This window comes from Silurus aristotelis (genome assembly GCF_946808225.1).
Source record: "Silurus aristotelis genome assembly, chromosome: 24".
In the NCBI taxonomy this organism is placed as follows: Eukaryota; Metazoa; Chordata; class Actinopteri; order Siluriformes; family Siluridae; genus Silurus; species Silurus aristotelis.
The window spans coordinates 3,801,581-3,819,080 of record NC_139597.1 but is presented as its reverse complement, the minus strand read 5'-3'; the positions used below and the strand labels follow the sequence as shown (position 1 = coordinate 3,819,080).

At 43.5% G+C, this 17,500-nt stretch overlaps 1 protein-coding gene across 1 annotated transcript in view; it reads right to left on the bottom strand.

The window, feature by feature from the left end:
• Positions 1 to 6,747: 6,747 nt before the first annotated feature.
• The window catches only part of exoc4 (exocyst complex component 4), a 131,402-nt gene continuing 120,649 nt past the window's right edge, over positions 6,748 to 17,500 (bottom strand). Inside the window, exons 14-17 of the mRNA XM_083527948.1 lie at positions 16,980 to 17,158; positions 9,647 to 9,788; positions 8,124 to 8,302; positions 6,748 to 7,353 (exon numbers count right to left, since the gene is read on the bottom strand). Of these exons, the coding sequence (XP_083384074.1) occupies positions 7,190 to 7,353; positions 8,124 to 8,302; positions 9,647 to 9,788; positions 16,980 to 17,158 (664 nt within the window). The 3' untranslated portion in view covers positions 6,748 to 7,189. The remainder of the gene's footprint in view (positions 7,354 to 8,123; positions 8,303 to 9,646; positions 9,789 to 16,979; positions 17,159 to 17,500) is intronic.

Sequence of the window (17,500 nt, the reverse complement as noted above, 5' to 3'; positions counted from 1 at the left end):
TTGCAGATAATGATGCAACGTGACCTCAGCCAGCCCAGGGGGAAACACAAATACATTCATAACCTCATAAAGTCAAGGTAAGCACTTACCATTTACACACACACACTCGTGCTTTTACTTGTATTTCTGCAAAGGTAGCACAATCGCAACTTGAGCGATAAGAGCTCGAACACACGGAGGACGTCCCTGAGCTCATCAGAGCACAGAGTGTCGTCTCTTTCTCCTCCTTAACTCAGAATGCTGCTTCTCACTGAGGACCAGCAAAGCCCAGAGAAAAAAAACACTGAGCCAGCAGGAATCTCTGGCTCTCTAACATCTAACACACACACACACACTCTCTCTCTCAGGTATTCAGGCATTGTGACTGCACTCTCAATGAGCTGCCAAGAAGGCTTTAACACCACCTCTCACCTCGGCTTCCATAATCCAGACTTTCTCACCATGTAGCCGAGCTGACCTTCAAAGGAAAAGCAGGAGGCCCACGCCGGACCTGCTCGCCAGCCAAAAACGCCGCGCTCTGGCACGTCTCGCACCAAATGTTAAAAATTGTAGCGTGGATTTTGCGAGGGTTAGATACATCTACTAATAAATCAAACAAAGACATAATATTCAGAAAGAAGGTTAGTGGTTAAGGCATGAGCCGATGGTCATTAGCTCAAATCCCAGCCACTTTTAGGCCCCTGAGCAAGGCCCTTAACCACGTAGCTTCTCAGAGTGATCCTGTCCTCTTCTTCTTTCTGCACACCCTTACTCTGGATGGACTTCTCTTCCATTGGAAACGAGAAGGCGACCGAGAGTGGATATTACGATACCGATAATCGAACTGAACATAAACATGAATATATATTAATTATTATATATAAGGATATAATTAATAAATATAATATAGCACTCTCAGTGCAGTGTGCAGTCTCAGCACGTGGCATCAGTAATTCACCTCTAGAGGCCGCTCTTGTAATAAGATTCAGAATGGAGATTCTGAGGACGCAACCCAGAAAAACTATCGATATGAAAGTAAAACTCAGGAACCTGCTACAGTGGTTCAGGGCGACGGTTGTCATGAACAGATTTGCATTCAATGTACGTCCATTAGTAAACAGTTAATAAGCTCTGGATGGATCTGTAATGAATGGACATTCAGTGTCTCCAGTATTTCGGCAGATGTCCTCATCCAGAGCGACTTATATTTGTCACATTCATACCCCTAAGCAGCTAATTGGGCTAAGGGCCTTGTTTAGGGGCCCATGAGTAGCAGTTTGGTGTGGATGGGATTTGAACTAACAACCTTTAGGTCACAAGTCCAATGCCTTAACCACTAAGCTACCACTAAGGTTTCTCCATCTTCACCTCAAGGTTTCTCCATCTTCACCTCAAGGTTTCTTCCTCATACCATCTCAGGGAGTTTTTGCTCGTCACTGTCACTACTGGCTCACTCATTATTAATAAACTTATAGGGACTTCATTGTAAAAATCTTAATACAAATAAAACTGAAAATATCCCCTAGTAGAACACTTATCACAATTCCTGGATACCTCTCGATTTGACCTTCATTACGCTAAAGTCCAATCTACAGTGTATATTTGACCTTGACAACTTTAAACAGACAAGAACACGATAAAAAGGACCAGATTTAAACCCAAAAAATGTAAATATGAAATGGAATCAGTAGAATAAAAGCCTGCGGTAAGTCAGGCATGTTATTGTGTCGCATGCGGAGGTTCACGGTGCCCGAGCCGAAGATCCAGTCCTCGAGTGTGGGGCATTAGCATAACGCTACATTCCTCCCTTTATCAGAAAGCAGGTGCTTTTTTATAATCATAATAATAAACACCTCTTTTGTCCAGGCTGAATACTGAGGAGAGAGAGAGAAAGAAAGAGAGGAAAAGAGAGAGTTGGGTAAAGAAAGAAAGAAAGAAAGAAAGAAAGAAAGAAAGAAAGAAAGAAAGAAAGAAAGAAAGAAAGAAAGAAAGATGAGAGTTAAAGAATGGGAGAGATAGAAGGAGAGAAAGAAAAAGAGAAAAAGACAAAAGAAGGTAAAAGATAGATATAGTAAGAAAGAAAGAAAGAAAGAAAGAAAGAAAGAAAGAAAGAAAGAAAGAAAGAAAGAAAGAAAGAAAGTTACACACACACACAAGCCGTCACACACAGACATACACAAACCCCCCCCCCCCCCCCAAAAAAAGGCTCCCATGCTGACATTTACTCTCATAGGAACACTCTCTTACACAAAGTCTGACACACTAACACACTGACTTACACACACTATTTCTCTCTCTAAAACACACACACAAACACCCACACCCACACACACAAACACCCACACACACAAAAAAACACACATTAACAGCAGAAAAAAAAAGTTACCAGATGTAATATTTGTAGAACTCTAAAACGTGTGTGTGTGTGTGTGTGTGTGTGTGTGTGTGTGTGATTACAGGGGGCACTGTGGTGCTGCTGGGGTTCTCCACCAGCGCTAATGCATTACATTTACCAACTACTTTAAAATCATTTACCGGAGCAGCAGTGAGTTTGTTAAGCAGCTTCGATCTCTGTAGCTTTTCAACCCCCTGCACTTCCCCATCCACCCTGCTCCCAGTGTACCAGCAGATAATAATGATAATGAACAGTCAGTGCTACACACACACACACACACACACACACACACACACACACACACACACACACACACACACACACACACACACACACACACACACACACACACACACACACACACACTTTGTCCTTCACTGGGCTGACACCTGCACGTGTGCTCTCTGTGTACCATGAAGCTTTAATTAGTGAGTGTGTGTGTTTCCGTATGCAGCAGACGAGTGTAAGGCGGATTTATGATGCAGGACGTGCCGAGCCGTGCGCGGCAAACAACCGGAATCAGCACAATTCCTTTCCTCTCATTCCCAGCATGCGCTGTTTTAAAGCCATTAAGGGGTCTGCGGCTCCGTCTGCGTGTTCTCCACCACACATTAGTTAACCGTCCGAGAGGAAGAATGACAGCGGAGGGAAAGAAAAAAAAAGATCGAGGCAGAGACGGATGATCCGAGTGATCATCTACATCAAGCGCGAGGCTCGTGCTTGTCACCGCGGTAACGAATGCGAGCGCGAGCCTTCCCGTTAATGGGAAAGCGTTCGGGAGGAGAGCGGCGCTTTTATCGTGGTGACGCGGCAAACGTGAGGTCTGGGTTATAGCATTTAAACAAACGACTCGCGCGACGTTTTTAAAGATGGAGGATGGACAAACATGCTGGTGTGGAAATGAAAAGAAAAGGGGAGGGGGGATAGACAGACAGAGAAACAGAGAGAGGCAGAGAGAGAGAGAGAGAGAGAGAGAGAGAGAGAGAGAGAGGCAGACAGATAGAGTGAATTAGAAGTAGAGAGAGAGAGAGAAACAGAGAGAAACAGATAGATAGATAGATAGATAGATAGATAGATAGACAGACAGACAGACAGACAGACAGACAGACAGACAGACAGACAGACAGACAGACAGACAGACAGACAGACAGACAGACAGACAGATAGATAGACACACTGGGCCGTCACTCTGACAAGGCAAATAAATACAGTTTTGTTTTCAGTTTTTCCAGAAGGTTCCTCATTTGTCTGCTGCTCTTGTTTTCTTGTCTCCTGACCCTCACTGAAATGACATCATCGCTGGGACCCCCCCCCCCCCCCATCTACATATCAATTATTGGACACTTTTAAAATAATACGAGTGTGCACTATGACTGGTAAAGGGAGAGAGAGAGGGATGATGGAGTGGAGAAAGGTGGACATGTGTGTTTGAGAGAAAGGGAGTAGATGGTAACCCTGAAGGACGAGTACAATCAGAGTGTAGTGCAGATCAAGAGAGGGTCGTAGAGGGTGATGAAAGTTTGGGTAACTGATATATTTGTGTGCTCGTTGCAAAGATGATCTTTTCCCGCACATCCCCAAGTGTTTCCTATCTTGTCTGGTAGTGTTGTTATTGTGTTGGCGTTTCCATAGTTGCCGATCCGAGGCTCATCACACGTATCCTCGGTTAACCCGGTGCTGTGATTGCGTTTTCTCACACTCCCTCAGATCCCTGGAGAGCTACGTGTGCAGCCTCGAGCAGGAGCTGTGCATTCTCCAGAAAGAAGCCCACAAAGCAACCCGATAAACCCTGCATCCCCCAGGCGGCAAACACTGCGCATCTCTCTCTCTCGCTCTCTTTTTCTCTCCTAACACTGCAGGGGCAAGTCTGCAGGGGAATAAAAAAAATAAAAATGCTGCCACCGACTGAATGGTAATGTAGTGTGGCGAGAGTGGAGAGCTGATAATTCGGCATGGAGGCTTCAGACAGAACGCCTTGCCTGAGGAAGGACAATCCTCTTCCTCATCGATCCACACATGATAAGAACAAGAACAGAGAGGGGACGCTGATTTTTCTTCCCCTCCCCGTATCATTCTACTACGGCCTTCCAGTCGGCCTTCGCACAGGAGTCAAGAGTGTGTGTGTGTGTGTGTTGGTGCACGCACTATAAATGCACTCTATAGCTTCAGAGAGCTGGACACAAAAAGAGGTGATGCTGATCATTTCATCGATTTTCTCTCCTTCTCTTTCAGCTATTTTTTTCTGCTGTCTATTTTTGATCCAACCATCCTAGCTCTCATCCACCTGCAGCTTCGGAAGTGAGACGAAGCTGAGCGGAGAAGAAAAAATATACAAGTGCACACACACACACACACACACACAAACACAAATATGTCCCCAAATTTCCCCACAAGGTCAAAACTCTTAGATATTCCTAGTCTTGTGAGGACCTTGTTCCCACCAAAGGTTTGACACACACACACACACACACACACACACACACACACACACACACACACACACACACACACACACACACACACACACACACACACACACACACACACACACACACACACACACACACACAGGCTCTTCCCTGATTTAGGTGATTGTAAAGCGACATTACAGAAGCTCTATTAGTCTCAAAGCAGTATGCGTATGTATATGTGTGTGTGTGTGTGTGTGCGCTTTTGTATATATGTATATAAATGTGCATGCTTTTATATCTTGATGGGGACCCAAACATTAATAGGCATATGTGACAGTTTTGACTTTGTAGGGACATTTCAGTACTTTCATTTAAAAACCAAACAAATAAATAAATAAATATAGTTCAGATTACTCAGGTTCTATTTAGCTCAGGGGTAGCAGCAATATCAATGATACTTCGTCCCATATTAGGTAATACGGCTCTGTGTGTGTGTGTGTGTGTGTGTGTGTGTGTGTGTGCGCGCATATAACTGCTTCCTCTTTGTTCAAGGTCATTTCAAGATTAAGGCTCATCAGATTCTTACGACTACATTAACAACCTGAATCCCTCGCACGACAAACAGTACACACTCGGCTTTCTGTGCACAATTTCACACTCGCATTCTGACCCTCTGAATGAATCATCTGCAGTCTCTCTTTCTCTCTCACACACACACACACACACACTTTTCTTTTTCACTGATAGATGTCGCTGTTTCCAAAGTGTTCGAGCTGTTTGAGAGATGCTGGGCGTCGCTGGTTCCGCACGCGCGCGCGCACGCGCACACACACACACACACACACACACACACACACACACACACACACACACACACACGTGTGCGAGTCTTTCTGTGCGCAAGCTCCAATCGATGGTTATTACTGTGTCCTTGGCCCAGTTGCCCAAAGCAGGAGTTCAGATGGGAACCAGGCCAACAATTCCCTTCTTCCTGAGGGGTGTCTCTGCTTCTCCCGGTGCCTCTAGCCATCCACGGATCTGCTGTTTACAAGCGCCCTACTGCACAAACTCTCACATTCGCACATTATTAGTGAAAAGGCAGCAAACGAGAACATCTGATGTGCCGTTGACACCAGAACGGCGGGAAGAAAAAGTTTGGAACTGGCTTCTGTCACATCTTTATTTCTTTTGGTGTCTAATTATTTAATGAATCCTTACAAAAGATGTTCTAAAACCACAAAAAACTGCGTTCAGTAGAAATACGGAGAGGTTGCTCTTCACAACCATCTGTTTTTCCAGCTTAAAGAACATCCCTCACTCAGTATTAGGACACCTGACTTTTTCAGCTTTACGTGGTTTTTCCCCCAAACTGTTCTGAAGATACGCTTTACATGAGCTGGAGTGGAAGATCTCTGAAGAGATCATCACTTGATGGATGTGAACTCCAGGCCTCCTCACATCACCTACATCAGAGTAGAACATCTTCCCAGAAGAGTGGAGGTTGTTGGGGGGATGTTCAAAAGACATATGCAAGATCTTATGGTCAGGTGTTTACACATTTTTGTCCATATAGTGTACAGCAGATGAACAGGGAACAATGAAGGCAGATAAAATATGCAGAAGCTGTGCAGTAATTAAATATGTAAATGATGTACCTGAACAACAGATCTACAAATATTAAGGTGATAAAAGCTGCAAAACATGATCCCTTTACTCTGTGTGTGTGTGTGTGGTGTGTGTGTGTGTGTGTGTGTGTGTGTGTGTGTGTGTGTGTGTGCCACTAAATGATGTTATCCCGAGGCACAAACACTGAACAAAAATGCTTCTAAATGAATATGTATAAATACATAGATTAATGTAGTGAACTGAAATGTGATGTGTCTGCTAAAACCACAACTGTGTGTAAACAATGTAGCATGTAATTTAAAACACACACACACACACACACACAAACACACACACACACACACACACACACACACACAGGGAGAGGGAGCAAAAGAGAGAAGGAGAAAAAGAGAGAGGGGAAAAGGGGGGGTGAGGTTGGAGGGAGAGATTATGTAAGAAACAGGGAGTGGGAGAGAGAATGAGAGATTGTGAAAGAGAGAATATGGGAAAGAGGATGGGGAAAAGAGGGAGAGAAAGAGAGATTATGGGAGAAAGTGAGACCTTGAGAAGGAGAGAGAAAGAAGAAGAGACAGGTAGATAGAGAAAGAGGGAGAGAGAGAGAGAGAGAGAGAGAGAGAGAGAGAGAGAGAGAGAGGGAGAGAGAGAGAGATTATAGGAGAAAGAGACAGTGAGAGAGAGAGTGAGAGATAGAGAAATAGTGTAAGAAAAAGAGAGAGATATAGACAGATAGAGAGAGAGATCTGAGGATCTGAATGATCAGATGCAACGTGTAACGTTACCTAGCAAAGTCCAGGTCGGCCTCGCGGGACATGGTGATGTTGGTGAGGTTCTGCTGGAGCACAAATATGTTCCTGCACATCTTCTTAATTCCGGACTCGCTGATACGCTTGAAGTACTGAGCTCCGTTGATCAGAATGCAAGAGATCAGGTGGCCCAGGCCTGCACAGCACACCAGAGAGAGGGAGAGAAAGAGAGAAACGGAGAGACTTCATGACACTTTTCTTCTTCTGATGTTTGAGTTTCGGGTGTTAAAGTACAGGAGCCAACAGACACTCAAACCAAATTAATGTTTAATTCATCTCAGGTGGCATATTTATTATTTGAGGCATATCCAGGCTTGTTAGGGAGTTGGGGTCGGAGCGCAGGGTCCGCCCCTGGAGCAAGACAGGGTTAAGAGCATTGTTCAAGGGGCCAAGAGTGTCTGGGATTTGAACCCCTGACCTTCTGATCAGTAAACCAGAGCCATAACGGTTGCGCACCGATTTTCACATATCGCAGCTGGGGTCAGAGCGTGGGGTCAACCATGGTACAGCGACCCTGGAGCAGATAGGGCTAAGTGCCTTGCTCAAGGGCCCAGCAGTGGCAGCTTGGCAGTGCAGGGGCTTTAAACTCTGACCTTATGATCAGTAACAGAGGCAAAAATGCTGAAAAAATGCTGAAAAAGGAACTATACAAGCCTGAAACGCCTGCGAGTAAAAACCCCTCGCGTCTAAAAATCAATCCCTAGGGGCCAAATGCCATATTGTTTTTACAGCTTACACTTTATACACTCTCTTCAACCTGTCATACACAATCTGCCTGTAATAACCTGCAATATATTCCCTACATTACCAGCTCATTAGGCCATGGATGATTACTAGAACAGTTTTAGTCAAATCGACATAAAAGAAACAACACCACAAACAGTGGACACAAGTTCACACACTCACCCTCAAAGATGTACTGGAACTTGTGCTGCTGCAGCGTGGCTCCCATCACTTCCTCGATAGCGCTGATGTCTTTATTCAGCTTCACCACTAGGGGGTCGTAGTCCATGCTGGCTGCGTTTGCCACGATGGCATAGTTGCCCTGCTTGGCCAGGGGAATAAGATAGTGGAAGCAGTGCACCCTTCAGACACACAGAGACACACACACACACACACACACACACACACACACATAAATCATTACATTTATAAATGCAGAGTTTTTCTTTTTCGGAAAGATAAAGCAGAACCATCTGCACCAGGGGTCCCTAAACTTTTTTTCTGAGGACCACATAATTTTTTAATTCTTTAACGGGGGTACGGTTCGGTTATAGTATTTATTTTTGTGTTGCCATACAGAGAGATGAGTGTTACTTTTCAAAGACATAACGCCTATTAAAAAAGCATTATTACTATCATGATGTTGTAATACCATGACTATGACCAATACCGGGAAAATAATACATTTATTGGAAAAAACAAATATAACACAATGTAAAATAGTACTAACTTTATTACCAAAAAAAACCCCAAAACACAACAAAAACCTGTACTGAATCCTGAAAATGTGCTCAAGGAAATAAATATGAATATATTTATTAGTAAATATAATAATCTAATTAATAAATTAAAGATAGCGCTCTCCGTGCGGCGCACAGTCTCACGTGTCAAAATCAGCACGACGGTTCTAAGTGGCCGTAGTTCTGATCTTTACACTGATATATTAGACATTTTCCTCTGCTCTGACATCTGTACTGTTCCAGATGCAATCAGCTGATGATTCATTTGACTCATTATTGCAAATTTAGAGCGTCTTAATAAATCTCACTCGGCTGGAGTCGCTCAGGCCGAGATGACGATACGGCCGTGGCAATGCGTCCGCCTCCGGTTGCACCTTCATCATCTTCGCTTAAAAGCATTTAAAAGCTATGAGTGAGGCCGCCCCGCCACCAAACCATGAAGCCTCCATCTTCTCCTCCCTCGGCTTAATTTACTCCAGAGCACCGTCAAGGGAAATTTGCTTGATAGGAAAAGTCAATAACGTGTGACACGAGAGCAGGGAGTTATTGTTTCCGAACCATCAGAGAGACGCGTATAAGCTAATCGCTATCAGTACCGGGGGAAGGTGTTAAACGTGGGACGTTTGTTTCATTTTGTATGTTGTTTTTCTTTTACATTGCGAAAGCTGGCGGTATTTGCTTATTCGATTCAATTCGTTTTTATGTGGAAAGCGATTTTTATTGTACAACGTGTCACGGAAAAAGCAAGGCACGTTTTTAGAAATACGGATATATACGCACACATATACTCGTTATTTGTAATTAGTCAATTTCTATTGTGGTACAACAGTAGCGTATGGAGAACAAAGCTATTTTTTTTTAAGAAAATCCTTAAGTCAAATGAAACCTGGTGCCTTGAGGTGCCTTAAGGTGTTGTGAGGAACCTTGGTGTGACCTGATTGTGTGATTTCTGTAGGTTGAACTTACCTGACCTCCAGATGCAGCACGAGCAGGCAGCGGTCAGCGATGTCCTGGAAAGATCTGGCGAGGTCTGACAGGGTCTGCAGGATGTGCTCGCGACTGCGTGCATTCTCGCTGCTCGCCTGCGTGTCCGAACCTGGGGACGCACCTACACACACACACACACACACACACACACACAATTACACACATACATTCTCAGACTCTTTCTAGGCTTCACATACTGCATACATCTCACAAAAAGCACATTCTGAAGCACAATGTATGTATGTGTGTGTGTGTGTGTGTGTGTGTGTGTGTGTGTGTGTGTGTGTGTGTGTGTGTGTGTGTGTATAAATCGATAGCCATAAATTACACTACAGCAGATGAAAAGTAGCGAGACTTTGACATCACGTCTCACCTAAGAGCCATTTTAGTCAATGAGTCACAGGGACGCACATGAATTCACGGAGTGACTACTAATATGTGTGTGTGTGTGTGTGTGTGTGTGTGTGTGTGTGTGTGTGTGTGCACGTATATGTATATAAGATCAATAAGACAGAAAGCATGGTAATAGGCATTGACTAGCTGAAACTATTCCCAGCATATCGGCAAACTTTTGAAGGTCTCACACACACTATCTATGCCTTGTTTTTTCTTTGATTTTGGTATAATGGTCGATGCTCTGAGCGAAAGTCGGTTACTACACAGAAACAAAAATAGAGGTTGAGCGATTGATCGGCCGGACGATTAATCGGGCCGATTTATTTTTTTTTAATCTGCAAATTAGGCCGATTGTTAGGAAGGCGTGTCTGTACATGTTCTTGCACTTAAGTGAGAGAACAGAACTTTTCCCATACCAGCAGGGGGCAGCAGTCTGTATTCCGCATCCAAACAGGGAAACCAGAAGAGCTAGAACTGTGAATACGTAAAGCTACAGCGTTTCCACCTGCCGCGATCTTTACAGAAGTCTGCGAATTTACAAAGACAAGAGTTTCTCCGCTGATCTGACATGCAGAATCGCTGAAAAACAGCTGATGCCGTCCGAAAAGAGCTAACAGTGCGGAAAAAAACTTAAGCCGACCGACGCTCAAAAACAACCCGACCGTCGGCTTGCTGCATCCCGGGCTTTAAGTTCTCATCATTCGTTTTCAATCTATAAATTTACTGGTTAAAAATGATGCTACATTTGGATAAAGAATGAGAAAAACATTTTGGATCAGTGAACCGTCAACCAGCTCCAACAAGGAGATATATATCGGTATTGGCCAAGTGAGAAACTCATCGGTCGACTTCTTAACAAGAATCTTCTGTAGGGATTTAGAAGTTAGTGGGAGCGATTAGAAAAGAATTCACTACTTTTTGCCGTTCTTTACTGCAGCACACTGAGTTCCATCGCCGAATGAGCGATTTCTGAGCCAAAAATGGACTCGGATCAAACAGAGCGTGAACAAGCAAGCAGATGCGGCAACAAGAACTTTATTCCATCTGTTTACTTAGAAATAAATATCTATTTTTCAAATCTCTCACTAGTACAAATAATGTATACTATTATGTAGGAATGATTAAAAATAAATAAATAAATACATAAGAAAAACTGAAGCCATTGTCTCAGAAGTTTAAAATGTAGCTAAAAAAGACAGTCGGAACATCTGCCTTTCAAGCTGGAATTGGTCTCCTACCTGAATCGAATCTGATCCCCCAACCATATTATAAAAAATATTCATCTGATGTGCTAGTTTATTCCAAGACTTTTTGAACATAATATTCCACAATAAGTTCCCATTTCCTGTTGCTTCTGAGATGATGTGCCACTAGATTTTGTGCTCATTCAGATACAAGGGTGGTAGTAAAGTCAGGTACTGATGTAGGTGAGGTGAGGAGGCCTTGGGTGCAGTCAGAGTTCACCTTCATCCCAAAGGTGTTCAATAGGGTTGAGGTCAGAGCCTCAATCGTATCTTCATGGAGCTGTTATTGTCATGCCTAGGTGAAGTAAAGGGAAAAATTTGTGCTACCACTTCTGAAGACGTCCTGCGCAATTGTGTGGATGGGGAAGAACCGAACATAAGCAGATTTTGCTTTTCTAATCGGACAAAAAAATTTTTTGTGGTCGTGAGCTTCTTTAGGAATCTATTAAAGGCATGGAAATACTTAATAGCGCAGAAAATGCAAAAACGCAACGTACATTTATGAAACAAACCCAGGAAATGAGCTGTAGAAGTTTTCTCAGCATCACTACTTATCCTATTTTGGATATTCGAACTTATTATTATGTTCACTACTACGTATGTCACTATGGGCATGAACAGAAGTGTGTGTACGTGTGTTTGCTCCTTTGCTAAGTTAATTAAGAAACTCCTCTTTAAGCAAACTGAAGGCAGATAAGGCTGTATTTGGCGTGTGGGTTTAAAAACACCAGTGATGAAAAGCAAATATCATATGGGGGGACTGTGTGATTAAACAGATCGCTCAAACAGGAACGAATGCTGAAAATCCTGAACTGACTAGTGAACTCTGAGACCCAAACCTGCCCCTGTGCACAAAGCCAGCTTCATAAAGTTCCAACCCTACTGAACGTGATGAATTGGAACCCCAGGCCTCCTCATCTCATCTCACTTTACTTTACCAACACCCTCGTGGCTGAATGAGCACAAATCTCCACCAAATCTAGTGGAACATCTTCCCAGAAGAGTGAGGATACAATAACGGCACAAACGTGGAATTAACTGTTCGAAAAGCACACAAATCTTATGTTCAGATGCACACAAACTTTTGCACATATAGTATACGCTCGTTTAGTCAAAGGGTTTCCCCTGGAATCATTTCCATACCAGCAAAGAAACGTTTACTCCCTGGTTTGGGCTTTTTTTTCTCTCTTATTCTTGAAGTTAATAAGATAAAAAATACTTAGATAGAAACGCTGGCAATGGAGACTCCTTCCACAAAACTCGAGAAACAATGGCGTATAAGTTCAAGGGCATTGACATAACCTATAAGAGTAACAAAAAACAATAAAGGCACCCAGCTCATGAATATTAATGAGCAGTGGGCGGGCTTAGTCAAAACGTGATTGCAAGTTGGAGAAACAAAGAGCAGCAAATGTACCAAAAAGAAATAAATAAACAAAGAAATCCTACAGAAAACCATAAAAAACAATGTATTATAAACTCTCTCTCTCTCTCTCACTCTCTCTCTCTCTCTCTATATATCTATATCTATATATATCTATATCTATATATATATCTATATCTATATATATATACACATTAGAAAATATTTATATAAATTATATATAAATATTTTCTAATGTAAATATTGTAATATTTGGGTTAGTGACAGGAACATAGTTAAGATGTCCGTGTCTGTGTGTTCTGGTTCTTATAAGTTTACAGTTCTGGACTGCAGCCATGTTCACATCTTAAACAAGCAAATAAATAAACAAATAAATAAATAATGATTGGAAGCAAAAGCAATCGGCAATTAACCCTGAAACATGGGTTATGTAGTTTAAATCTGGAAGTGTGAACACGTGAATTAGGCTGCAGCTTCGCATGCGTCTGTGTGTGTGTGTGTGTGTGTGTGTGTGTGTGTGTGCGCGCGCGCGCTTGGCTAGCAAGCCGCTTATATCTCGAATCTTGGCATGAAATTCATTCTGTGATCCATCATCATCATACACTGATTCAGTCATCTGTGTTAACACGAGTGTGTTTGTGTCTGAGTGTGTGTGGTGTGGTGCAGAAACCCTGTATGTGTGTGTGTGTGTGTGTGTGTGTGCGCATCTTCTGTTGAGAGATCACAGAGCAAGAGAACCACCCCTTTTTCTACCTCAAAGTCCATCCCACTTTGATGATGCGATCAAGCCTGCGCCGCATGGAGCCGTCAATTTGGAGTAGCGAGAACGCCGTCGTCTCCCTCCAGACTGGCACGTTAAACCTCCCTCCTTTTTTCCCTTCCCATTTGAGCTCAATCCTTTTTTTCCCCCCTGCATGTCACTTTTTTTCGCTTCGTGTTCTGAGATTGTTGGTTTGTTTTGAAACCGTATCCTGTCGGAGCGTCTGTCGGTGCCATCTGTGGGAAGGAAGACCCTCGTGAAGAGAGTAGGAGAGTGTTAAAGAAGTGGTGAAAAGTGCTTTCTGAAACTCTCGGTCATGTGATTGCGACGTAACCCGGGTATAAATATCTCTCTGCCTTCATGAAAAGGTTGAAGAGGACCCGTGTAACTGAAAGTTGGCGCCGCAACTTTGTTAGTTGCGCGTTGGACGAGAACCAATCGCTCGCCGCGGAGTTTATTTCGATCTCGGAGCTTCTTGTCGGCACTAATTGCTTCTGCTGCGGCGCTGGCGCTCGGTCAGGTTCGTGTCCTGAACGTTACGCCTGTTTACTGGGATTTTCATAACGAGAATGAGGAAAAAAAAAAAAACTTTTTCATATTTGGTCTAAATAATGAAGTCAGGACTAGAGATGCTGAACATGGTTGGGGGCGGAGCTTATAATCAATTAGATGAAGTATAAAAATACTTTGTTACTGTACTTAGAGTTTTCAGGTATCAGTATTTTTTAATCACCGTTTATTCTTTCTTCATCATCAGGAAGGTCGAAACAGGAAGCGATGTGACGAGTTGTAGGGAGATGGCAGCTTGGTGTTTAAGACTGGATCCATAGGCCGTAAATTCAAATTCCAGCCAGGCTAAGCTGCCACTCGTGGGCCCCCATGAGCATGGCCCTTAACCCCATAGCTGCTCAGATGTATGAACGAGATATATTTCAGAAAAATCTGGATAAAAGCATCTGCAAAATGGTGCAATTGTACAAGTAAGAGGACCAGGGCTCAGTTCTTTGGACCACTCCAGGGTGTAGAACAGCAGCTTTACACAAAGCTCAAGTGTGAAACTGAGATTTAGCCGACGGTCAACTGTCCCCCCGAGGATCCATAAACACAAAACGTCTACAGGCAACTCTTTAAACTCTTCCTATATCGCAAACAGCATAAAGTTCCTTGAAACATTAAAAGAATTCTGACCTCTGCAGTCTGAACTGGCACTAATCCCAGAGCAGGAGCGAAAGAAAAAAAAAAAAGCAGAATGCGGAGAAAGAAAAAGAGAGAGAGAGAGAGAGATTCATTAATTATTCATGAGCTCATCTGTGAGTGTTGATTATTCATCTACAGTAAGAGCTGTAAGATCTGTATAAGGAAAGAGCTGCTCTGCTGGAACGTGACCTCTGACTTCCGCGCTGTGCCTCTACAGCTACAACTCAGAGACTCGGCCCTCGGGACGACCGGGTAGGAGAAAAAAAAACAAGAGGAAACTGAGCAGGGCGGTTATTTAGGGTTAGACCAGGAAGTGTGGATCTCTTTTTCTCTGCCTGTGTGTGTGTGTGTGTGTGTGTGTGTGTGTGTGTTTTTCTACATATTTTATCTTAATAGTAGCACAATTAAGGCGGGACAAGACGCACTTCGCTTGACCTCCAATTTCTTTACACAGCACCAAAGGCTACGGAGCTGCACTGCATTGCATTTGTTTACTCATAAAAATAAATAAATAAACAAATAAACGAGTCTCCAGAGGCACATACAAAACACAAGTTAGTCTTAATTAAGGTGCACCGCTGCAGAGAAGATCCATTAAAAAGAGTAGGAGGAAAAGAAAAAGCCTGGCGGAATCCAGACTAAAAGTTTGTGTATATAATAACTTCCACTCATCTGGGAAGATGTTCTAGATTTTCCAGAGATTTGTGCTCATTCTGACAACAAAGTCAGGTAGTGATGTAGGTGTGGTGAGGAGGCCTGGGGTGCAGTCAGTGTTCACATTTATCATTTACAGTGCAAGAGATCTTCCCCTCCACTCCCATGTAAAGCAGATCTTCATGGAGCTGGCTTTGTGCACAGGGTTTGCATTGTCATGCTGGAAAAGGTTTGAATCTCCTAGGTTAAAATTTCATGGTGTCCCGGTACTTTTGACCACATTGTCTATACTTAATAACCAGCATCAGGCCTTTTACAGAAGAATTTAAGTTTTTTTTCCTCCATCATCATTTGCTTTACTTAAGAAATAAATAAGGTATCGTATTTCCAGTACAGAGTAAGTATTCACAGTAACACTGCGCTAACTCTAGTTCCTTTTCTATACCCCTGGCATTGTTGTGTATGTTTGCGAGTTCAAAAAACAAACAAAAAACCAAACAGTGACACTGCGTTTAAAGTGCGAGGTGAAAACCAAACAAACTTGTGGTCTGCCACTTTATACGTTCCTGAGGAAACTCAAAGGATTGCGGACCGAGAGCGCTGTACTTAGAAAGTTCGGTACGAATGCGTGTGCTGTTAAACCACTATGAGATGTTTATTTTCACGTACTACACGTCTGAATGTGAGAGCTGATGATGTCATGGAGAAGTAGTGGCTTTCCTGTTACATTAAAAAACACTCAGACTGCTGCCTGAAGATTTCGGTTCTTACCTAAGGAAAAGCTTCCACACACACACACACACACACACACACACACACACACACACACACACACACACACACACACACACACACACACACACACACACACACACACACACACACACACACACACACACACACACACACACACACACACACACACACACACACACACACAGGGCTACAGGTGACTGAATGCTGCCACTCAGGTGGGCCAGTAATATCTCTCCTGTGCACGAGCTGCTCTCTTCCTATTTCTCAGTGTTTCATTCCATCTTTCGCTCATTCAAGGTCACCTGAGAGGAAAAAGAAGGTCCCCCCCCCCATTCGTTGCGCTCCAAAGTGAGCGTGGAGAAGCTCCTTAATCTCGCCCCTGCGTTACACTGGCGAGCGTGTATGAGGCTGCAAGACAAGGCGGCGAGAAAATGACTTGTTCATACCTGACTGGCTCTGTAATATAAAATCCAATTTGAGTAGGCAGTGCAGTCGGGTGGGAGGGGTGCGGAAGGGGGCTTTAGGGGAGGAAAGATAAGGGTTTTTCCCCGTCGCCGACGGTCCCATCAGCTCGGCAAACACTAAATAATGAACAATACTGAGGCTGTCCCGCCATGATAAAACACTCCATTACTGGCAGTGCGCAGAATTAATGATAATTATGCCACGTCCTCGACGCTGCTCTTATTGAATTTTTATCTACTTCTGGAGCAAGGCTCTCTGGAGCACTCTTCGCTCCTCCACCCTGCACCCCACCCCTTCAAAAAATAGCAAGAAAACGCTGGATGGGTTTGAAAGTTAATTTCTGTATTTAGCTTCAGCACAGTGATGTAAGTAGCAGTGGTGTGATCTCTGAGAGGACATCGTACGTAAAAGCTGAACATTAACATTACACAACCCTATCTACACACACACACTTACCGGAGCTTGGGGACAGGCTGGAGAAGAAGCCTTTGAGACAAACCGCGAGCCACTCCATGCTTTCCTGCAGGTTAGCCAGAGCCTTCAGGTCACTGACATCCTGAAGAATCTCATTCGAAGGGATCAGCTTGTCTCCCAGGTTCCCCGTCAGAACCTCCGATTCCTTCGCAAAAGCCGCCCTGCGGGAACGAGGAGGACAGAAAAAGGGATGGCAGAAAAGTCCTCGTTAGCAACGTTAGTTACAATAACATTAAGGCTCAGACGATAAATGATCTCCGGGAGACCCGTATCATCTGTACATCCAACAGCACGCATGCAAGGGATCCTGTTAGTATCCTCAAAGGCAGTAAACCGAGGAGGAGAGAAAACAGGAGAGAAGAAGAAATGAAAAGAGGAGGACGGGGGTTGAGGCAACATAAGATTATAAAAAAATAACAGAAGAAAAGGGAAGAAGAGAAGAGAAAGAAGAAAGGAGAGGAACAAAACAGGAAGGTTTTTAAATAAAGGAATGAAATGCAATA